This window comes from Rhinoraja longicauda, chromosome 22, assembly GCF_053455715.1.
Source record: "Rhinoraja longicauda isolate Sanriku21f chromosome 22, sRhiLon1.1, whole genome shotgun sequence".
In the NCBI taxonomy this organism is placed as follows: Eukaryota; Metazoa; Chordata; class Chondrichthyes; order Rajiformes; family Arhynchobatidae; genus Rhinoraja; species Rhinoraja longicauda.
Window position 1 is genome coordinate 622,971 of NC_135974.1, and position 24,643 is coordinate 647,613.

General features: G+C 45.6%; 1 protein-coding gene across 1 annotated transcript in view; it reads left to right on the plus strand.

Annotated features, from left to right (window-relative positions):
• Positions 1 to 223: 223 nt before the first annotated feature.
• chd6 (chromodomain helicase DNA binding protein 6) overlaps positions 224 to 24,643 on the plus strand; it is a 200,385-nt gene continuing 175,965 nt past the window's right edge. The window contains exons 1-2 of the mRNA XM_078418568.1: positions 224 to 314; positions 20,234 to 20,290. Of these exons, the coding sequence (XP_078274694.1) occupies positions 20,264 to 20,290 (27 nt within the window). The 5' untranslated portion in view covers positions 224 to 314; positions 20,234 to 20,263. The remainder of the gene's footprint in view (positions 315 to 20,233; positions 20,291 to 24,643) is intronic.

Genomic DNA, 24,643 nt, shown 5'->3' on the forward strand with positions numbered 1-24,643 from the left:
GTGGCCGATCCCGCGGCCAATCCCGCGGGCGCTCACAGACATGCAAATGCACAATGGAGGGTGGCCGTGCGCATGCACCACGCCGACCGGAAGCGGTGGCGTGCCGCGGTGATGGACAGCTGAGCGCACCAATGGTAGAGCTGTTTTCGTGAAGGGCGGGCGGCGCGGCCAATGGGCGTGGCGAGCGGGGGCAGGGCGAATGAGGGCGGGCCTTCCGCTAGCAGGTTGGGTTGCGCCGCAGCCCGAGCTCCGTCGGCAGCAAAGTTCCCAAATAAAAGCTGGTTGTGTTGTGGTCGCACCAGGGGCCATTTTAGGTAAGTACTCATGGTAACTTTGCCATCCTGCCCACTCGCCGCTGCTGCCCGCCCCTCCACCACCTCCTCCTGCACCTTCCCCAAGTCTGCAGCCCACCTGAGCGCGGGGATGGAGCGGGATGGACGCCCCCGGCCGGGAGCGGCCCCACCTGCGGCCACCCCCTCCTCCTCCCCGCCACTGCCCCTCCCCCCAGGCACTGCCCGCTCCCCCCCCAGGCACTGCCCGCTCCCATTGCCCCCTCCCCCCCACCCACTGCCCCCTCCCCCCCACCCACTGCCCCCTCCCCCCCACCCACTGCCCCCTCCCCCCCACCCATGCCCCCTCCCCCCCACCCATGCCCCCTCCTCCCCACCCATGCCCCCTCCTCCCCACCCATGCCCCCTCCCCCCACCCACTGCCCCCTCCCCCCCACCCACTGTCCCCTCCCCCCCACCCACTGTCCCCTCCCCCCCACCCACTGTCCCCTCCCCCCCACCCACTGCCCCCTCCCCCCCACCCACTGCCCCCTCCCCCCCACCCACTGCCCCCTACCCCCACCCACTTCCCCCACCCACTGCCCCTCCCTCTCCCCACCCACTGCCCCTTCCCCACTGCCCCCTCCCCCTCCCCCCCCACACTGCCCCCTCCCCCCCACCCACTGCCCCCTCACCCACTGCCCCCTCCCCCCCACCCACTGCCCCATCCCCCCCACCACTGCCCCCCCCCGCCTCCTCACCCACTCCTCCTGCTGCCCCCCCCTCCTTGCCCCCACTCTCCTCCCCCTGCCAGATACCCCCTCCCTTGGACCCACACCCTCCCCCTACCTGCTCCCATTCCGTTGTAGTGCTCACTCCCAATTGCCTTCTGCTTCCACTCACTCCAGCAAAGATCATCCACAACTCCCCCAGCTTCATGTTTTTCCCCTTGCCCATCCCACCCATGCTTACCCCCTCCAAGCTATCCTGCCAGGCCACCCCTCCCACCCAGTTTGTCACCCCTTGTTGTGAACACCCATCACATCCTCAAACAGTGGATGTGGGTACAATTATAAGCCAGCTCCCCTTTGGGGTAACACTGTGACGCATTGGTAAAGTTGCTGCCTTACAGGGCCAGAGACCTGGGTTCAATACTGACTGCAGGTGCTGTCTGTACAGAGTTTGTATGTTCTCTCTGACAGTGTGGTTTTTCAACGGGTTCTCCAGTTTCCTTCATCCAAAGACATGCAGGTTTGTAGGTTAATTGACTTTGGTAATATTGTAAATTGTCCCTAGTGTGTCAGATGATGCTAGTGTACTCCGTGGACTCGGTGGCCGAAGGGCCTGTTTCTGCACTGTATCTCTAAAGTCTAAATCTTGTTCCTTATCCAAATATGTGTCACTGCCAGGCCTTTTGCCTGCCATTCCATCCTTGATCCACTGTGCCCATCTTACCTAGCTGCATCTCAGTTGCACTTTCAAACGTTGCCTCTTAGCTATGTACCCGCTGCATCTCAGTTGCACTTTCAAACGTTGCCTCTTAGCTATGTACCCGCTCCATCTCCCCTCTCCTGCTTGCCGTCCCCCAGCCCCACTATTGTCCTCTACTCACCGCTGTGTTCCCGTAGCCCTGTTCCCATCATCTCTATCTATAGAGCTTGTGGCCCAGTAACCTAGCCCCTGGCCTACAGAGGAAGAAGGGTCCTGATTTGAGACATCACCTATCATGTTCTGCACAATGCTGCCTGACCTGCTGAGTTACTCCAGCACTTTGCCTCTTTTTTTTAAACCACCATCTGTGGTTCTTTGTTTCTACATTTTCCCTGCCCTGCTTTCCCTGCTTCTACTGTAGCCTCCATCCCCTGTTCCTTTCCCCTCTGTTATCCCTGGTTGCTTCTGGCACCCTGACACCCTGGGTTTTGCAGCTAATGCCCACTAATTCCAATGCCCATGAACCCCTCCACCCATCCTTGTTACTCCCCACCTCGTCTTCTGTTCAACTTTATTTGTCCATTGAACACCCCCCATTCTCCAGTGCAGCCAGTGCCAGCCCTTTGGTACCTGCAACCACTGCCTGTTACTATTACCCCTACAGTGCTCCCTGTAACCCCCTACTCCAGTCATCTGTTACTAGCCTCACCTCTGACTTCTCACTGCTCCCGCCCTGTGGCTCCCCCTGACCTCTATCCCTCCCCCTGAGGCTCCTGTTCTCTCCCGTTGGCAAACACCATGCCCCCTCTTTTTCTCCGCCCCTGCTTCACCCTCTGATCCCTCCTGGCCGCTCCCTCCTGAGCGAGTTGTTTAGGATGTCGTGACAAGTCTTTGCTTGGGTTCCCTTGCCTCACTTTGTCCTTTTCTGTTGCTTAGCATTTGTTTTCCTTGCCAAGGTTTGCATTAATGTTCAGCATGGACGAGAAGAAATGTGCAGAATTTGAAGATTCTCTTTCAGACACACATTAGGATTGGGCTTAGGGAAGACAGTAAGCCTCTGGTTGATAGGAATGCATCTCTGTGTACATTTGCTGTGTGATGTTCCGAGCATCCCCCCTGGGCATGGCTCTGTAAGGCCAGCTACAGCTAATCGTGTGCCCAAGCATTATAACTTTTGAATGTGATATTTTGTCAACTTTCTGACTGTGAGTGACTTAGTCAACAGTGGTAGGAAAGTGCTCGCAGCCTAGCAATGCCCAGTTTAAATGAGACTTATAGAGGAGCAAATTGGGAAACAAAACTCATCAGACTACAGATGTCTAATTTGCTTCACAAGCAGTATGAGGCAGTACAGGAGAATGATATAGTGGGAGTTCAAACAGTTAGTTTGTTTTAGTTAGTTTGAACCACTTGCAAGTGTGGGTGAAGAATTTTCATGATGTGGATGAAGGAACCTGTGTTGCTCTCCCACGATGATTAAGCGAGAATCAGCAGAGATATTTAAGTTTGAAGAAGTGAAAAATAAACTCTTTAGTGGCATGTGTGAGGGTTAGTAACTAGAGATATCTGTCAAATGAGGCTGAGGTTTAAAGACAAGAATATTGTATGGAATGTTGATCTGGGATGCACACACAAAGGGAAGTAGGTTCGATAGATCCACGTCTTTAATATAGAAATATGGAACTGCAAATGCTGGTTTATAGACAAAGTGTTGGAGTAACTCAGTGGGTCGGGCAGCATCTCTGGAGAAAAAGGATGGGTAACGCTTCAGATCGGGATCCTTTAATCTGTTTGGATATGGGATGTGGAAATCAATGCTCTGCATCCCTGGTTGACCCATGAATACAGTGGCTTACTGGTCCGTGTGGGAGGGCAGTTAAGAGAATCTTTTTGTTTTAGAGATACAGTGCGGAACAGGCCCTTCGGCCTACTCAGTCCACACCGGCCAGTGATCCCTGCATACCAACGCTATCCTACACATTAGGGACAATTTACAATTTACACCAAGCCAATTAAGCAACAAACTTGTACGTCTTTGGTGTGAGGGAGGAAACAGGAGCTCCCGGAAAAAACCTACGCAGATCATGGGGAGAATGTACAAACTCCGTACAGATGGCACCCAGAGTCAGGATTGAACTCTGGTCCTTGGAGCTGTAAGGCAGTGACTCTACCGCTGTGCCACCGAGTCAGAAAGTGTGGTGGTGTGGGGAGCTGGCAGGAGGGGAACAGGACTAATTGAATAGCTCAGCTGGCACTGGCATGTTCGGGCCTTCCTGTTCGTTCTGATTCCATGACTCCATTGGAGGAGCCCAAGATGATGGAGCATCTTGGTTGGCAAGTTGGGCTGAAGGGCCTGTTTCCGTGCTGTAGGGCCCTAGGATTCCATGATAATGGGAATGTATTCTGTTACTGGTGCGAGTTTAGATTCTTGTCTAAGTTAGCCTTGTGTTCTAACTTTCAGGTGTGCCAGGATGAGTGTCGACTTAATGATGCCTTGTGGCCGGCCTCTTCATGCCACTGATTGTTGGATATTCCTGTCATTTTTCTTAGGAATTTGAACCAGTTTGGGGGTTTTGGGAAAGAGGCAGTGTGATATGACCCTGGCCTTGGACACTCTTTGAAATACAAAGGGGTTCGCCCTAGGACAGCTTTAATTCTCCAAGCTGAGATGCTTTCACCGAGTCACTTTTTATCATAAAAGTTAATTTTTTAATCATGTTGTCTTTATTGTCACATGTACCAGTACAATGAGGAACAGATGCAATGAACATCCTGTTGGAATTCGCACTGTGTTCTTTACACTGCTTAATTCAGATTCTTATATAGTGGTGAAAATGCCTTTGATTTTTATCAACTGAAGCATTTGGGACAGTGTAGCTTTATTTTGCATCAGGCCTGAATTTTAACTGTACTGACAATATTTGGGATGGTGTGCTGAGCTATGGTGGGGAGAAATAACTTGAAGGATAATATTGCTCTGATGTCCTATATGCAGAATGCTGGATAATTTAGTGGGTTACTGGTTAATCAGATAGGTGAGGTTTACACAATATGAACCAACTGATTTGGAGGTATTGTAAGACAATAACTGCAGATGCTGGTACAAATCGAAGGTATTTATTCACAAAATGCTGGAGTAACTCAGCAGGTCAGGCAGCATCTCGGGAGAGAAGGAATGGGCGACGTTTCGTGTCGAGACCCTTCTTCAGACTGATGTCAGGGGGGGCGGGTCAAAGGAAGGATATAGGTGGAGACAGGAAGACAGTGGGAGATCTGGGAAGGGGGAGGGGAAGAGAGGGACAGAGGAACTATCTAAAGTTGGAGAAGTCAATGTTCATACCACTGGGCTGCAAACTGCCCAGGTGAAATATGAGGTGCTGTTCCTCCAATTTCCGGTGGGACTCACTGTGGTACTGGAGGAGGCCCATGACAGAAAGGTTAGACTGGGAATGGGAGGGGGAGTTGAAGTGCTCAGCCACAGGGAGATCAGGTTGGTTAATGCGGACTGAGCGCAGGTGTTGAGCGAAGCGATCGCCGAGCCTGTGTTTGGTTTCGCCGATGTAAATAAGTTGACATCTGGAGCAGCGGATGCAATAGATGAGGTTGGAGGAGGTGCAGGTGAACCTCTGTCTCACCTGGAAAGACTGTTTGGGTCCTTGGATGGAGTTGAGGGGGGAGGTAAAGGGACAGGTTTTGCATCTCGTGCGGTTGCAGGGGAAAGCGTCCGGGGATAGGGTGGTTTGGGTAGGAAGGGACGAGTGGACCAGGGAGTTACGGAGGGAACGGTCTCTGCGGAACGCAGAAAGTGGAGGGGATGGGACGATATGGCCAGTGGTGGGGTACGGTTGTAGGTGGGGTCCCGTTGTAGGTGACGGAAATGTTGGCGGATGATTTGTTGGATCCGCTGGCTGGTGGGGTGGAAGGTGAGAACGAGGGGGATTCTGTCCTTGTTACGAGTGGGGGGAGGGGAAGGCGGAGCAAGAGCGGAGCTGCGGGATGTAGAAGAGCCTCATCTATAATGGAAGAGGGGAAGCCCCGTTTCCTGAAGAATGAGGACATCTCTGATGCCCTAGTGTGAAACACCTCATCCCGGGCGCAGATGCGGAGTAGACGGAGGAATTGGGAGTAGGGGATAGACTTTTTGCAGGGAACCCGGTGGGAAGAAGTGTAGTCCAGATAGCTGTGCGAGTCATTGGGTTTATAGTAGAAGTCAGTCACTCGTCTGTCTCCTGTGATGGAGATGATGAGGTCCAGGAACGGGAGGTAGATGTCGGAGATAGTGCAGGTATATTTAAGGGCAGGATGGAAAGTGGAAGTGAAGTGTATGAAGTCAGTGAGTTCTGCATGGGTACAAGAGGTAGCACCAATGCAGTCGTCGATGTAGCGGAGGTGGAGTTCGGGGATGGGGCCGGTGTACGCCCGGAACAGGGATTGTTCGACGTACCCGACAAAGAGGCAGGCGTAGCTAGGGCCCATGCGAGTTCCCATAGCTACACCTCTGGTTTGGAGGAAGTGGGAGGAGTCAAAGGAGAAGTTGTTGAGGGTAAGAACCAGCTCTGCAAGGCGGAGGAGAGTGTTAGTTGATGGGGATTGGCTGCTTCTACGGTCGGGGAAGAAACGGAGGGCTTCAAGACCATCCTTGTGGGGGATGGAAGTGTAGAGTGACTGGACATCCATGGTAAAGATGAGGGAGTGGGGGCCTGGGAACCGGAAGTTATCGAGGAGATGGAGAGCGTGTGAGGTGTCTTGGACGTAGCTGGGGAGGGATTTGACTAGGGGGGAATAGGATGGAGTCGAGGTAGGTGGAAATAAGTTCGGTGGGACATGAGCAGGCAGAGACAATGGGTCTGCCGGGACAGTTCTGTTTATGGATTTTAGGTAGGAGGTAGAATAGGGCCGTGCGGGGCTGGGGAACTATAAGTTTGGAGGCATTGGAGGGTAGATTGCCGGAATTGGTGAGGTCCGTGATGGTGCTGATGATAAAGATCTGGTGTTTGTCAGTGGGGTCGTGGTCCAGGGATAAGTAGGAAGAGGTGTCTGAGAGTGGTCGTCTGGCCTCGGTCCGGTGGAGGTCAGCACGCTAGACTACCACAGCACCTCCCTTGTCAGCGGGTTTGATGACAGCACCTCGTATTTCGCCTGGGCAGCTTGCAGCCCAGTGGTATGAACATTGACCTCCAACTTTAGATAGTTCCTCTGTCCCGCTCTTCCCCTCCCCCTTCCCAGATCTCCCACTGTCTTCCTGTCTCCACCTATATCCTTCCTTTGTCCCGCTCCACTGACATCAGTCTGAAGAAGGGTCTTGACCCGAAACATCGCCCATTCCTTCTCTCCTGAGATGCTGCCTGACCTGCTGAGTTACTCCAGCATTTTGTGAATAAATACCTTTGATTTGGAGGTGTTAATCTGAACTCTTCAAGCAATCAGTGGCTTGAAATCATTTCTAACATTGCTTTTTTTAATGCAAGATGTGTGAGATTTTAAACTGATACCAAGTTTCTCAGACCAGGTTTTAGGCCAGAGGCAAGGCAGATTGATTTGCTTGTTGGATCAGCTATATTGCAGGGATATGGTGGCTCGTTAGATTACTGGATTAGTACCTAGATATGTAGATTATTGATCTGGATATCAATTTGATTTCCAGCATGGCATCTGAGGGATTTGAATTCAAGTAATTAAATACATTTTGGGATAAAAATCAGGTTTGTTAAGATGACCTTGAAATGAGCAGATTGTCATTAAATCTGATCCTTCTACTTAAGCACTTCAAGGAAGGAAATTTGCCATCTTTACTCAGTCTGGTTTACACTCCCGACTTGCAGCATTGTGCTATAAAGTGCCCAACCAAGCTCCCTGCCTCAAGGAGCAGAGGGCAGAAACGCCGCTCCAGCCAGTAGCGCCCTCGAACGCATGACAAATTAATTTTGAAGTCTGTTTTGGATCATTTCAAGGCCACTTTTGTGTTTATATCATTCCTTGATTTGAAACAACAGTAAATATTTGGCTCTAATAATGTTAAAAGTGAATGATCAGCCCATTTGAATCAAGTGATTGCAGTGTTAGTTATTTGTGGTTTCCACTGTGGGCCTCATATAATTGCACAGGACTCACCGTGGGTACGGTATCTGTTGCAACAGTACCAAGATGCAATGTAGTTTGTCAGAAAATTCTCATTGTTTTCTTGGGGCCAATGTTGAACTTTCCACCAACATAATTCTACCAGATGATCTACTTATTGTGTGTGTGGAAGCTTGCTGTGTGCTGCTGTGGCTTTATTGTCTGGACAATGCTGTGGGATGTCCAGACGTAATGAAAGGTGCTTCAGGCTTTCACTTACAGTAACAAGCAGTAACACTTACATTTTATTGCAATGCTTAATAGAAATCCTGTCACTGTAATCTGATAACACAATCCCCAAATTTATTTTCTCAATTGAATTTTAGAGCTAACTAGACCAAGTGGACCCGTTGGGCCCAAACCTCTCCTGCATTGGTGCAACACCCTCTCCTCCCCCACCCCCCACTCCCCCCTACCCCTCTCCCCCCTACCCCTCTCCCCCCTCCCTCCCTAGGAGATAGATTTAAACTTTAAAATGTGAATAACTTTTAAAATATAACACCGATTTCAATGAAACTTCTCCCATTAGCAACAAAGGGACAAAGGTGAGTAAGGTGAGCCTAAAATTGTTGCGCTATCATGAACCCTGTTGGCTGTAGTTTAGGAACAAACAAACAAACAATCGAGAGTTTTAGTATATAGATAGTTTTACAAAAGTTAAATTGCAGTTAAAGAGAAGAGGGAGGAAAAGTCAGTTCGGGATCAAAAATGGTTGTATTGCGGAAGGAGACAATAGGTGCAGGAGGAGGTCATTCAGCCCTTTGAGCCAGCACCACCGTTCACTGTGATCATGGCTGATCATCCACAATCAGTACCCCATTCCTGCCCTCTCCCCATATCCCTTGACTCTGCCATCTTTAAGAGCTCTATCTAACTTGAAAGCATCCAGAGAATTGGCCTCCACTGCCTTCTGAGGCAGAGAATTCCACAGATTCACAACTCTCTGAGTGAAAACGTTATTCCTCATCTCAGTTCTAAATAGCCTACCCCTTATTCTTAAACTGTGACCCTTGGTTCTGGACTCCCCCAACATCGGGAACATGTTTCCTGCCACTGGCATGTCCAATCCCATAATAATCTTATACATTTCAATAAGATCCCCTCTCATCCGTCTAAATTCCAGTGTATACAAGCCCATCGCTCCATTCTTTCAAAATACGGCAGTCCCGCCATCCTGGGAATTACCCTCGTGAACCTACGTTGCACTCCCTCAATAGCAAAAATGTCCTTCCTTAAATTTGGAGACCAAAACTGCACACAGTACTCCACGTGCGGCCTCACTAGGGCCCTGCACAACTGCAGAAGGACCTCTTTGCTCCTATACCCCACTCCTCTTGTCATAAAGGCCAACATGCCATTAGCTTTCTTCACTGCCTGCTGTACCTGCATGCTTACTCTCAGTGACTGATGATCAAGGACACCCAGATCTCGTTGTATGTCCCCTTTTCCTAAGTTGACACCATTCAGATAATAATCTGACTTCCTGTTCTTGCCACCAAAGTGGATAACCTCACATTTATCCACATAAAACTGCATCTGCCATGCATCTGCCCACTCACACAACCTGTCCAAGTCACCCTGCATCCTCAAAGCATCCTCCTCACAGTTCACACTGCCACCCAGTTTTGTGCCAACTGCAAATTTGCTCATGTTACTTTTAATCCCTTCATCAAAGTCGTTAATGTATATTGTAAATAGCTGCGGTCCCAGCACCGAGCCTTGTGGTACCCCACTAGTCACTGCCTGCCATTCTGAAAGGGACCCGTTAATCCCTACTCTTTGTTTCCTGTCTGCCAACCAATTTTCTATCCTTGTCATAGAATAGACATAGAATAGTACCCTACCCCCAATACCATGTGCTCTAATTTTGTTTTGCCCACTAATTTCCTATGTGGGACCTTATCAAAAGCTTTCTGAAAGTCCAGGTACACTACCTCCACTGGCTCTCCCTTGTCCATTTTCGTAGTTACATCCTCAAAAAATCCAGAAGATTAGTCAAGCATGATTTCCCCTTCGTAAATCCATGCTGACTCGGACCGATCCTGTTACTGCTATCCAAATGTTCTGCTACTTCATCTTTTATAATTGACTCCAGCATCTTTCCCACCACCGATGTCAGGCTAACTGGTCTATAATTCCCTGTTTTCTCTCTCCCTCCTTTCTTAAAAAGTAGGATAAAAAAAATTCCTCTTCACATACCTATAGAAGCTTTTAGGCTCTGGCCTAGCATTTTCTTGATTAGTGCGGGGTGTCAGGGATTATGGGGACAAGGCAGGAGAATGGGGTTAGGAGGGAAAGATAGATCAGCCAATGGCGGAGTAGACTTGATGGGCCCAATGACCTAATTCTGCTCCTATTACTTATCCATGATTATGATTATCCATTTTTCCATTTTGAATGCAACAATTGAATGCCTCCATTATTACATTCCAGATCCTCGCCATTTGCTTGTTTTGTTTAAAATTTGCTTTCTATCTGGTTCTTTTGCCAATCACATTCATTGATGTATTTTTTTCTTAACCCTTCCAGTAGAAATAATTTATTTCTAGCTACTCTGCCAAGCTCTTACTGAATTTAAATTCTTTTATCAGGTTCCCTTGCAACATCTAGTCAGTTTCTCCAATCTGCCTTCATAACTAAAGTCTCAAACTCGAGTACATTTTTTTGCACCTTCCAAAACTTTTGCATCTCACCAAAAGTGTGGCCCTTGAAACTGGATAGAATAACTAGTATGTTATAAATTTATCATAATTGCATTGTTTTTGTTCAACAACCTTCTCAACTCGCCTTTCCACAGCCAGATAAGTACCGCATGCCCTCAGATCTCTGTTGTTGTGCCCCTTTTAGGATTGTGGCCTCAAAGTTTTGTTGCCTTTTCCAATTCTTTATGGTACTTCAGATTTCTAAGCCTTGAATTTCACTTGCCTTCCATCAGCTCACCCATCAGCCTGAACTCATCAGGTCATCTGCTACATCAGGTTCATTTTCCTTCTGAATTTTGTATCATCTGCAGATTTGTAAATTGTATCTTGCGCAACCAGCCCTCAAGAGATTTAATATTTTATGAAATGCATTGATCCTAACACCAACCCTTCAGGAACTTCAAGGTTCAATTTGCTCTATCTCAAATAAACCGCTTTTCAATGCTATTCCCTGCTTTCTGTTACTCGGCCAATTTTCCATTCACACAGCTACTTTCTCTTTCATTCCATGGCAATCTTGTCAGAAGACACTTTATCACATGCCGTCTGGATCCCATGCATACAAGATCAACAGCATTTACCTCATTGACCCTCTTTCTACTTCATTAAGCAAACTATATCAAGTTAGTTCATATGAATTGCCTTCAACAAATCCACGCTGGCTCTCTAATAAATTCCCACTTATGTGATTGCTAGTTCTGCTTCTGACAATAGAATAGAGCAGTGCAGCACAAGACCCCTTCACAAATGCTGTCTGACCCTCTGAATTCCTCCAGTATTTTCTGTTTTGCACAGGAACAAGTCCTTCACCCTGCCGTGTCTGCCGACTATATTTGCTACATTAAGCTAACCCCATCTGCCTGTACATGGTCGAGATCTCTCAACTACCTGAAAAGACACAAAGTGCTAGAATAATTTGGTGGGTCAGGCAGCATCTCTGGAGAACATGGGCAGGTGAGGTTTAAGGTCGGGATCCTCCTTCAGATTGATTGTAGTAGGAGGGTGTAAGCTGTGATAGAGGTGGTGGCTGGACAAAGCTTGGCAAGTGATAGGTGGATATAGGTGAGGGGGGTTTGATTGGCAGATGATTGTTCATGTGCTTGTCAAAATGCCTCTTAAACATTACTATTGTATATGCTTCTACCACCTCCCCTGGCAGCACGTTTCATTCTTTGTATGTAAAAGAAAACGCCACATAGATCTCCTTTAAACATTCCACCTCTCGCCTCAAAAGTGTGCCCTCTGGTATTTGACATTTCCACCCTGGGGAAAATAGGCTACCCTTATGTCTCTCATAATTTAATATACTTATAGCAAGTTGCCCCTCAGCTATTGATGCTCCAGAGAAAACAATCCAAATGTGTTCAATCTCTCCTTATAGCTAATGCTCTTCAATCCAGGAAGCACCCCGGTGAATCTCTTCTTCACCCTCCCAAACACTCCACATCTTTCCTATAATGTGGTGACCAGAACTGCTCAAAGCTGTCATGTGTATTGGCAGTAGATATACCATGGAGTCTTACAGTGTAAGAAAATAACTGCAGATGCTGGTACAAATCGAAGGTATTTATTTCACAAAATGCTGGAGTAACTCAGCAGGTCAGGCAGCATCTCAGGAGAGAAGGAATGGTGACGTTTTGGGTCGAGACCCTTCTTCAGACCCTTCTTCATGGAGTTTTACAGCGTCAAAACAGGCTCTTTGGACCAACTTGTCCGTGTCGACCTGGTTTTGTATCTGAGCAACTTATATCTGAGGTTTTTTAAAATAAAAAAATACTTTATTCCAGTAATAAATATTTACAAAACATTTTTCTTTTCAAAAACTCCATATGACATTCCTGGAGGTTCTACATTCAATACAGATATTCATTGCCAGATTTACACAGAATCCCTTCCCTTATTTGGAGGGGTGTCTCCACCAAAGTTGCTGGGACAATCAGGGGGATGTTGATCAAGTACAGAAATGAGCGGAGAAATGGCAGATGGACTTTAATCTGAGCAAGGGTGAGGTGTTCCATTTTGGGAGGTCAAATATAAGGGGAAGACATGCAATTAATGGCATGACCCATAACAGCGTTGATGTACAGAGGATCTTGGGGTCCAAGTCCATAACATCCTGAAAGTGGTAACACATGTAGACAGAGTTGTAAACAAGGTATATGGTATGCTTGCTTTCATAGGTCGGGCCATTGAGTATAAGAGTAAAGAAGGCATGTTGCAGACTTATATGACTTTGGTGAGGCTGCATTTGCAGTATTGGATGCAGTTCTGGTCATCCGATTACAGGAACAATGTGGAGTCTTTGGAAAGAGTGCAGAGGACGTTTTCCAGAATGATGCCTGGAGCATATTGGCCACAGGGAGGTTGGACAGACTTGGATTGTTTTTCCTGGATTGCCAGAGGTTGAAGGGAGACCTGATAGAAGTATATAAAATTATGAGAGGCACAGAAAGAGTAAACAGTCAAAATGGTTTTCCTGGGATGGAACAATCAAGTACTAGAGGCCTTAGCTTTAAGGTGAGAGGAGTAAAGTGTAAAGGAGATGTACACGGTGTTGACACTGGGTTGTGAGTGTTTGGAGCGTGCTGCTGGGGTGGTAGTTGAAGCAGATATGTTAGTGGCATTTAAAAGACTTTTGGATGGGCATATGGATCTGCAGGGAATATGGGTTATTCGCAGCTAGGTAAGTGATGGTCTTGGTATCATGATTGGCACAGCCATTGTGGGCCAAAGGGCCTATTCTCGTACTGTAATGTTCTATGAAGCCTTTCCAGACACCTGTCTAAATGTCTTTAACATCACCATTGTACCTACCTCCACATCCTCCTCTGGCAGCTCGCTCCATTTAAGCACCACCCTCTGCATGAAGAAATTGCTTCTCAGTTCTCTCTAAAATCTCCATTAGACTGACTATTCACCTTGTTTATGCCCTTCATCCTTTTGTAAATCTCTATAAGGTTCCCCCTCAGCCTCCTACGCTCCCGGGAAAAAAGATTCAACGTCTCCAAGTAACTCCATCCCTCAAGTCCTGGTAACAGCTAGTAACTCTTTTCCACACACTTTCCAGCTTAGTGACATCCTTCCTACACCTGAGTGACCAGTATGGTACCTGAACAGATGGGTGACCAGAACTGTACTACATAGTACTCCAAATATGGTCTCACCAACATCTTGTACAGCTATAGCATGCGTCTCAATTCCTGTATTCAATGGCCTTGCCAATGAAGGGAAGTGTGTCCAACAGCTTCTTTGCCATTTGGCCCAAATCCCTCCAAACCCTTCCTAGTTACGTATCTCTCCAAATGTCTTTTAAAATTTCACATTGTGTCTGCTTCTATTGCTTCCTCTGGCAGGTCATTCATTTATTCTTGCAACTATCTGTAATCTCCGTACATATCTGCTCTTCTACATCCTGTTGCCTACAGAGAAAGTACAAACCCATCACTGATCATCCCCTTTTTATTTCTAAGTTCCACCTGCATAGCCTCACTTGACAATCTCCCAAGGATATCCTCTGAGTGCTGCCGAGATGTACTTCTTAATCTAAAATGCAACTCCCCTGTCTTATTTTAACCAGCAAGTGTAATTTGCCGATAGTGTTTGGGCCCTGGAATATTGAGATGCCGGTCCTGTCTCTTTTTGCCATGGTCCCCGTCCCGTATATGCCCTGAGTTCATCTGCTTTACCCATCAGGCTTGCATTTACAGGAATACAGTTTAATCCATCAAACCTTCCTTGCTCTCTGACCTGCACCTGCCCATCCTCTCTAATGAACTTGCGTTAACATCTGTACCCAGCTCTGCTTGCCCATGTGCCACACTATTCCTTTGGGCCCCACCTTTCTGCCAGACTGGTTCAAATCCTACCGAGTAGTACTGACACAATCTCCCCATCAGCATATTGGTGCCCCTCCAGTTTGTGTCCAATCTGCCCCAATTGTGCACGTCATACCCTTCCTGGAAGGGAGACCAAATATCCATTTAGGTGAACCCTCTCCCTTGCTTGCCTTAGCCAAGTATTTGTTCCTGCAAGATTGTAGAATAGGGAGTAATCCTCAGATTACAACCCAAGAAGTCCTGCTTTTTAATTTACTACCTAACTCTAAATTCTCTTTGCAGAACATCTGCTCTATTCCTACTTAAGTCATGGACCATGACCACTGGCTGCTTGTCCTTCCCTTTCAGAATGTCCTTTGTGCTCTGATACATTCTTGACTTTGGCACCAGGGAGGCCACACCCTCTTATACATCGGCAAGACCAAGAGTAGACTGCGATCATTTAGTTGAACACCTTTGCGCAGTCTGCCTGTACCTACCTGATCTCCTAGTTGCCAAACACTTTAATTCCCCTTCCCATTCCCACACTGACTAATGTCAGAGTGAGGCTAAATGCAAATTAGAGGAACAACATCTCATGTTTTAGACAATAGGTGCAGGAGTAGGCCCTTCGAGCCAGCACCACTATTCAATGTGATCATGGCTGATCATTCTCAATCAGTACCCCGTTCCTGCCTTCTCTCCATACCCCCTGACTCTGCTATCCTTGAGCTCTCTCTAGTTCTCTCTTGAATGCATTCAGAGACTTGGCCTCCACTGCCTTCTGAGGCAGTGAATTCAACAGATTTACAACTCTCTGACTGAAAAAGTTTTTCCTCATCTCTGTTCTAAATGGCCTACCCCTTATTCTTAAACTGTGGCCCCTGGTTCTGGAGGCAGGCAGCTTATTTTGCAGGCAACTTATACCCCTGTGGTTTGAATATTGATTTGTCTAACTTCAAGTAACCCCTGCATTCCCTCGAAGATGGACACAAAATGCTGGAGTAACTCGGTGGAACTGGCAGCATCGCTAGAGAGAAGGAATGGGTGATGTTCCCATCTCACCCATTCCTTCTCTCCAGATTTTCTGCCTGTCCCGCTGAGTAACTCCAGCATTTTGTGCCTATCTTCAACTTAAACTTGCATCTGCAGTTCCTTTCTGCATTCCCCCTCTCTCCAACCCTCCCACACCAGGTTGCACCAGCTTCTCGTTCTCATCTAGCAAACAACAAACGATGACCTGATTCCTTTATCAACGTTACTATTTTGCATATCTTTCATTCATTTGTTCTATATCTCTCTACTTCACTGTTTATATCTCTCATTTCCCTTTCCCATAACTCTCAGTTTGAAGAAGGGTCTCAACCCGAAATGTCACCCATTCCTGCTCCCCAGAGATGCTGCATGTCCTGCTGAGTTACTCCAGCATTTTGTGTCCTATCTTGGGCCACACACCATGCTGGTAGCTTGCTTGTGACCACAAAACGCCACAATTCCCTGCTTTACAGCAGAACCAGGTGTGGTGCCAGCGATTGGTTGCTGCTGCGCTTTTCCCCCTGAAAGATTGTCACCTCCGACTATCCAAACTAGTACACGTGTTTGAGTGGGAGATATCCACAGAAATCTCCTGCACTACCGGTCGACCTCACCTGCTGGTCACCATCTACCTGAGTGAACCTGCTGTGTGGCCTCTTCCTTGAAACTACCGGCAGCACACTGCCTTGAGTATGCATCTCAGTGAGTCTAACTGCTCCATGTGGTCTGAGAGGATCTGCAGCTGCACACACTTCCTGAAACGTAGTTGTCAGTAACACCCGACGTCCCTAATTTCCCACCTCTGACAGGACGCGCACACCGATTCACTGATTGACATTACGTACTCTAAAGACGTACAGGTATGTAGGTTAATTGGCTGGGTAAATGTAAAAATTGTCCCTAGTGGGTGTAGGATAGTGTTAATGTACGGGGATCGCTGGGCGGCACGGACTTGGTGGGCCGAAAAGGCCTGTTTCCGGCTGTATATATATGATATGATATGATATGATTACTGCCCATAAAATGTAAACGGTGGGGGGGGGGGGGAAGGAATGGATAAAACTATCTTGCCCATACCTTGTTGCTACCCAGCCTCCTTATGGAAACCCGAATTCACCGGTCAATTTGGACCACCAACAACGCTTCCACATCCAACAGCCCTTTTTTAAGATATGAATGAATGAATAGGTTTATTGACCAAGTATGTGCATATACAAGGAATGTGCTTTGGTGCTCTGCTCACAAATGACAATACAAACATACAGTTACCAATTAAGAATAAAGCAACACATCAAAACAATAAGGATACCACATTACGGTCTAAACATGTGAGTGAAAATAAACCAGAGCAAAAAAGAGATGACAGACTTTGGTTATTGAGTAGAACTACTACTCGTGGGAAAAAGCTGTTTTTATGTCTGGCTGTGGCTGCTTTGACAGTCCGGAGTCCCTTTCTTAAGATGGCCACTCCTTTTGTGGCTGCCTCCCTTTCATTCTCCGCGCATGCAGCTCACTACTTTAAAATGACTGGTTCTCGCCTCGAACTTAAATGTTCCCGTGCTCCTCGTAGTTGCTCATGTCGACAGCTTGCTTTAAAGTGACCATCACCTTGCAAAGTTCCATGGATTCCAGAATGTGTCCCACAAATTGGAAGGTAGTAAATGTAATATACATTTTTGGGAAGAGTGGCACAGCTGCCTTACAGCACCAGAGACCCGGGTTTGATCCTAACTATGGGATGATATCTGTATGGAGTTTGTACGTTCTCCCTGTGACTGCGTGGGTTTTCTCTGGGTGCTCTAGTTTCCTCCCACATTCCAAATGGCTTTGGTAAAATTGTCCCTAGTGTGGAGGATGGTGCTAGTGTACTAGTCAGCACAGACGTGGTGGACCGAAGGGCCTGTTTCCATGCTGCATCTTTAAAGTCTAAAGTAAAGTGAGAGAAAATAAATAGAGATAAAATCACTATCTGTATCTCTAAACTCTAAAGGTGGCTGAGGACCAGTGAGCCCGACTTCAGTGGTTAGGAAAATATAGGAATGTATTATGAAGGAAACAGTAACGAGGCATTTAAATAATAATAAGTCATGTCAACTTGAAATTTTGAAAGCTATTGGAATCTTTTGCGACTATCAGAATAAATGAGAACAAGCAGTTGATGATCTTTGAGGCCATTGCAAAAGTGTCACATCAGATTGTTAAACAATATTGATGCACGTGGTATTGGATGTAATATACTGACATAGATTGAGGATTAGTTAATAAATAGAACACAAAGTAGTAGCAAGAAGGTATTTTTCGATTGGAGGCTGAGATTCGTGGAATGCTGCAGGGATTTGTGCTGGGATTCCATCAGTTTCAACTCTACAATGATGGGGCCAGGTCTATACACTCGAGTTCAGAGAAAAAAGAGGTAATCTCTTTGAAGTGCACAAAATTCTTATAGGGTGTTACAAAGTAGATTCAGAAACCATGTTTTCCCCATGAATCTCATCCTTCCCATAGTATAGTGACCAGAAATATACCTGTGGCCAATCGAATTTTAATTTATAGTGTAGGAAGGAACTTCAGATGCTGGTTTACACCAACGATAAAGACAAAGTGTTGGAGTAACTCGGTGGGACAGGCAGCATCTCTGCAAGGAAGGAATGTGTAAAGTTTCAGATCGAGACCCTTTTTCAGTCTGAATCGATGTGCACGTCCTGTCAGATGTGGGAAATAGGGATGTCGGGTGTTACTGACAACTACGTTTCAGGAAGTGTGCAGCTGCAGATCCTCTCAGACTACGTGGAGCAGTTGAGATGCATACTGGCAGTGCTGTCAGTAGTTTCAGGGAAGTGGCCGCATCCCAGGTTCACTCAGCTAGATGGTGACCGGCAGATGAGGTCGACAGGTAGTGCAGGAGTTTCCTGTGGATAAACTGTATTCCTGTAAATGCAAGCCTGAAGGGTAAAGCAGATGAACTCGGGGCATATATGGGACTGGGACCGTGGCAAAAAGAAGCAGAATCGGCATCTCAATGTTCCAGTGCCCAAACACCATCAGCAAATTACAGTTGCAGGTTAAAAAAAGGCAGGGGAGTTGCATTTGTGATTAAGAAGTACATCACGGCAGCACTCGGGGGATATTCTTGGGAGATTGTGTCTATCTTGGTATTTTAATATAGTTATATTATTTACTTGCTTTTGTACGGTATGCCCTGGCTATTGAAGGCAAGTATTTGGAAAGGCTTCCTTCACTGCTTTATTGAGCAGTGTTGTTCTCTTCAAGGGTCCTTCAACATGTACAGGTGCATTGTTCCCTGAAAATGGTGTCACAGATAGATAGGGTGGTCAAGAAGGCATTCGGTATATTGGCCTTCATCAGTCAGGGTATTGAGAATAGAAGTTGAAATGTTATGTTCCAGTTGTACAACACGTTGGTGAGGCTGCATTTGGAGTATAGTGTTCAGTTTTGGATACCCAGCTTTAGGAAGGATGCCAAATACAGAGAAAAATTTGCGAGGATGTTGCCAGCACTCGAGCCGGAGCCATAGAGAGAACTTAGGCACGCTAGGACTTTATTCCTCAGAGCGCAGGAGGCTGTGGGCTGAATAAACCTCACTATCAATACCCATCACCAATTTTCATGTCACCTGTAGATGTACTCATTGGATGTGAACGTATGATTGTTGATGTCTATATTAGACTTACCAGCACTGGTCCTTATATAGTATAAGAAAATAACTGCAGATGCTGGTACAAATCGATTTATTCACAAAATGCTGGAGTAACTCAGCAGATCAGGCAGCATCTCGGGAGAGAAGGAATGGGTGACGTTTCGGGTCGAGACCCTTCTTCAGACTGATGTCAGGGGGGCGGGACAAAGGAAGGATATAGGTGGAGACAGGAAGATAGAGGGAGATCAGTCCTTAAGTTCTAGGAGCAGAATAAGACCATTCGGCTCATCAAGTCTTCTCCATCGTTCAACCATGGCTGATGTATCTTTTCTTCTCAGCTCCATTCTCTTGCCGTCACCTCATGACCCCTGACACCCTTACGAATCAAGAGTCTACCACTGGTCAGAAGCATTCAATCCTCGGACACCACCCTCTGCCCCTTTCACCAACTGAACTTTGAATCTATTTTGCCCTGGGTACCAATGGCTGTTCACGTTTGAACCAGGTTCCCCTGCTGGAACTTGTGGTGTGCAGTTCTGAAGCCTATGTAAACGTCATCAACTGCACTATCCCACTGATAGACATGGTCGCTTTCTGTAAAAATTCAGACAAATTTATCACACAAGCTGTCCCCTTAAAGCCATGCTGGCTAACTGCCTTTTATCGTACCTTGCCTTTCTAAGTGCACGGTAATCTTATCTCAACATTTTCCCATTGCAGTGATGTTGGACTCATCGCCTGTAACTACCTGGCACATCCCATCATTTCATTTCATTTGTTCTTCTGTTGATCTTCAGCTATTTCTAGAGGTTTGGCACGCACTTCCCAATCTCAATCCATACATCCTGTTGTCATGATATTTATTGTTAAATATTGTAAATTGCTATGTCAATATTTTTAATTCAATTCAGCTGCCACAATGTTCTTGCATTGTGGATCAGTGGAGTATACTATTTTTACTATTTTGAATGTGAAACTTAAATCGTACTCTTAAATTAATTGAGTCAATGGGCTAAATGTGGCCAAATGGGACTAACTTAGATGGGCATCTTGGTCAAGTTTGATCAAAGGACCTGTTTTTGTGCAGTGCGACTCTTACACTGACCATGCTCAACATCATGGGGCATTACAAGTAATTACGTTTCTTTGAAAATGCAATAAACTTTGCTAGTACCTGATGGTTATTGTGTGGCTTTATCATTGCAGGAACTAAACTTACTCCCTGTAAACTGGATCATGAAAATACAGAAGAAAGAGAAACTGGTGAGTGACCCATCACACCATGGAAGCCTTTGTCACATAGGTTGCAATATGTCTGGAGTAAATGTGTTTCAGCTGCAGTCTGTCTTGTATTAGTTTCTCTGTAGTTTCAGGTGGCATTTACTCTGTGCTGGCTACTGCTAATGCTAATTTACTTGTGTGAACAAATATGAATTTCCTAGTTGGTGGTGCTTTGTAAGCACCCCAATCAGCTGCTCTCCTTCGTTACCTGTACTGTAAAAACAAAAGACACAAAATGCTGCAGTATCTCAGTGGGTCAGGCAGCATCTATGGCAAACGTCAATAAATGGTGTTTCGGCTCGGAAACCTCCTGTAGGGATGCTGCCTGACCTGCTGAGTTATTCCAGCAATTTTTTATTTGTTTGAAAATTAGCATCTGCAGTTCCTTGTTTTTACTGTGTTACCTGTACTGTGATTTGGCAGGCAGCTGTATCCTGAACCCATTCTGCCTGTAGATTAAAAAAAAATGTTTTCCTCTTCAAGCTGAAGCAGTAGAGATTAGCTATGGTACCTATCTGCCAGAGATTTATTTGGTTGCTTGCAATAATCTACCATTTAAAATAATATACTGGTGTTCCCCTTGTTGGATACAATTTCAATCGTAATCTTCAAGATGAAAGTGGATAAATACTTTAAGGTGGAAAAAAAATATTGCCAGACCTTTGGGGAGTGCGACTAACTGGGCTGCTTTTGAGAGCTGAATGGTCTTCTGTGCTGTACTAGTCAATGATTCAGTAATTATGCGTATGTTTAATTGCAGTTGTTGTCACGACTTTTGGTTTCCCATGGAAACAGCTTCGAGCAGTGTCAGAGCGCGGGTATGATGGGAGGATAGGGTGACTGTGCAGTGCAGGGTTGTGTAGCACCGTTCTTTTCCTGTCTGCCTGATGTGATCAACTTCCACAATGAGTATTTATTTCATTTAAAGAGGAAATTAATAAAAAAAATCTTGTAGGTTATGTTGATAAGACTGTTTACCTTTTAAAAAAAAAAAGAAACAAGGATCCATGACTTTGGAAATGGATCTGGAGTACAAAAGTAAAGAAATGCTAAATCATTTATAAATCACTGTCTAGGATATTACATTGGTATATTGTGTCCAGAGGACATTTACTGGAATGGTTTTGGGGTTAACAAACTTCAGTTAATGTGAAGGTGGAATTATCATCTTTGGAGCAGAAGAGGTTTAATTCAGATGTTCAGAATTACAAACAGTTGTGGGAAGCTTGATAACTGGATGACATTTTTAAGTTTTCAAGAGAGTCTGAGATGTTGAGTATTGTTATCTGTCATGAACTGCCTGCCAAGGTAGTGGAGAATGGTCAATAGACAATAGGTGCAGGAGGAGGCCATTCGGCCCTTCGAGCCAGCTCGAATGATCATGGCTGATCATTCTCAATCAGTACCCCGTTCCTGCCTTCTCCCCATACCCCCTGACTCGCTATCCTTAAGAGCTCTATCTAGCTCTCTCTTGAATGCATTCAGAGAATTGGCCAACACTGCCTTCTGAGGCAGAGAATTCCACAGATCAAGAAGTAACATTGAAACAAGAGATGGATAAATTCTGGTACACAAAAAATAGCAGTGAGAAAGAGAAGGGAGAATAATTAAACCTCACGGTAGTCCAGAAACAATGGGCTAACGGAGCATGATTTTCTGTAGAAGGAAAATGGCTTCTTTTTCATAATACTTTATTTGTGCTTTGCAGAGTTGATTATTCTGAAGTATGAACACGTGTATGTGTTTTGTACAAAGCATAAAGTGAGTGACTGATTAACTTTCTCTTTAGTGCTGTTGGTTAAGGAAGAACTGGGCAACCTGTGGACACGGCTTAACTACGCCAACTGTCTTTGAGCGTTTGCAACATTATAGCTCTAAGAACAGGACTTTGAGGTCTGTGAGAGGTGGAGTGATTTGGTCATATTTTACCAATCCTCATTTAATCATAGACTAGAGAATATTTCAGAAGGCACAAAACATGAATAACCTAATTACCAACTAGTTAATTTAATGACAGTAGAGCAAACTCTTTGATCAATAATCTAACTGGGAATGGCATGGGTTAATCAAGTCTACTGCGCTTAGTTAATCAAGGATGAGGGTTTTGAAGGCAGATCATGATGGATAAATATGATTTTCTGCTCGGCAGTTAAAGTATGGTGTGTCTGCTGAGACTGACCTTCAACAAAAACTAATCATGTAATTAAGTGGGCTGAGTGGCATGTATTTCCCCTTTATTGATCTGATTTTGAATCTAGCAACACTTATAGAGGATCCAGCAACAAAGAATGTCACAGATTAAGCAGCCAGTTGGATTGAAGAATTATTGTTGGCTGTGAAGCAGGAAGCAAAAATCAATTAAGTTTTAATTTTAATACATTTTACAGAAAGTAAAAGATTGGCACAATAAGATAAAGTTGAAATATCATAAACTTTACGGTTGTATTGTTTGAAAACCTGAAAAAAAATGTTCCAGGGAAGGAAATCTGAAAAATAGCATTAGTGTGGAAAGTGTTATTTGAAGCATGGGTTGCATCTCGTTCAACAGTGTATTTTATAAGAGGATCGTGTAAGAACTGAGATCCTTGAGATGCAGGTTGTACAGGCCTCAATGTTGCAGCATGGAAGACTGAGCCATCAGTGACAGCAGATCCCTTTGTTTATCTAGGGGGAAAAAAACTGCAGGTGATGGTTTAAATCGAATGTAGACACAAAATGCTGGAGTAACTCAGTGGGTCAGGCAGCATCTCGGGAGAGAAGGAATGGGTGACGTTTCGTGTCAAGACCTTTCTTCAGACCCTTTGTTTATCTACACATGTGCAGAAGCAAGGAAGTTTCATGGTAATAGTGCGAATGCTGACAGTTTCATAAATTACTGTTGCAAATTCTAGACCTTTGTCTCCCTTTTTAAAGATTTATGACTTTGGGATGAATGCAGAGCAGTTGGTAAATATGGATGTTCAGAGGGATTTAACAATGTGTTTCACACAAGACTGGTTGGAATTATTCCAACAAAGTGTATGGGTAGAAACATAGCAGCATCGCAGAAGGCTGTTTGATGATTCGGGCATGTGGGAACATGGGTAGTGCTCAGGCTATGAGGAGCAGGATGCTGTGTGTCCCATTGTCAACTTCTGATCATAGCTTGTGCAAAGATGGTGTGGGCTGGGGCATTAGCAAAATAATTTGAAGGTTCACAGAATCATGCTATTGTACACATGAAAGCAAGCCATTCAGCCTAACAGGTTCACTCTTATTAATGGGCAACCATCTGTATTAATCCCATCTCCCAGCACTCATTAAACTGGAAAGCTACAAAAACAAACAGATTTATGTGGATGTTACCAGGTCTGGTCTGTTTCTTCTATGGAGCTTAGGCTGTTGAGGGGTGCCCTTATTGAGGTGTACAAAACCATGAAGGGCATAGATAAGGGGAATAGTCACTGGCTAGGAAAGACTAAAACTAGAGGACAATAGTCTAAAGTGTTATTGTAAAAATGTTGAAGGAATCTTGGGGGCAACCTTTTTTCATAAAGGGTGATAGTGGGTATCATTACTATTATGATGTTGAAAGACCCATGGACAGGTTTGTGATTTGGAAGAATTTGGGCCAGGTGTAGGACTAGCTAGGTTTCACAACTTAGTCAGCCTGGACAGGTTTAGAGATACAGCGCGGAAACAGGCCCTTTCGGCCCACGCCGACCAGCGATCCCCGCACATTAACGCTATTCTATATCCTCGAGGATCAATTTACACATACACTGCCAATACACTGCCTGTACGTCTTTGGAGTGTGGGAGGAAACCGAAGATCTCGGAGAAAACCCACGCAGGTCACGGGGAGAACGTAAAACTCCGTACGGGATGGAACCCGGGTCTCCGGCGCTGTATTCGCTGTAAGGCAGCAACTCTACCGCTGCGCCACTGTGGCCGCCCAGGTTGTACCAAACAGCCTGTTTCTGTGCTCTACAGCTCACTGGGATCATAGCCCTCTATGCCTCAACAATTCACGCTTAGGCACTTTGTATGATGAAAATAAATATTTTTCCATTTTATGGTAACCTTTGTTAGAAATGAAATCTTAAAAAATACAAGATTATTATTAACAATGGCCTCCAGTTAACACATGTTGTGAATGCCACCGTTGAGAACAGACCTGGCCTTGTGATACAATCTGCTACTGTAAAATAACAACTGCAGGTGCACCAGAGCAGGCTGGCATTGCATTCCAGAATCTTTCATTGTGTGAACCACCCCCAATATACTCCTACCCATCAATCTGAAAATTACTTTCAATCTACCTTAACTTGCATTTTTTTTTCTTTCTAAAGATGAA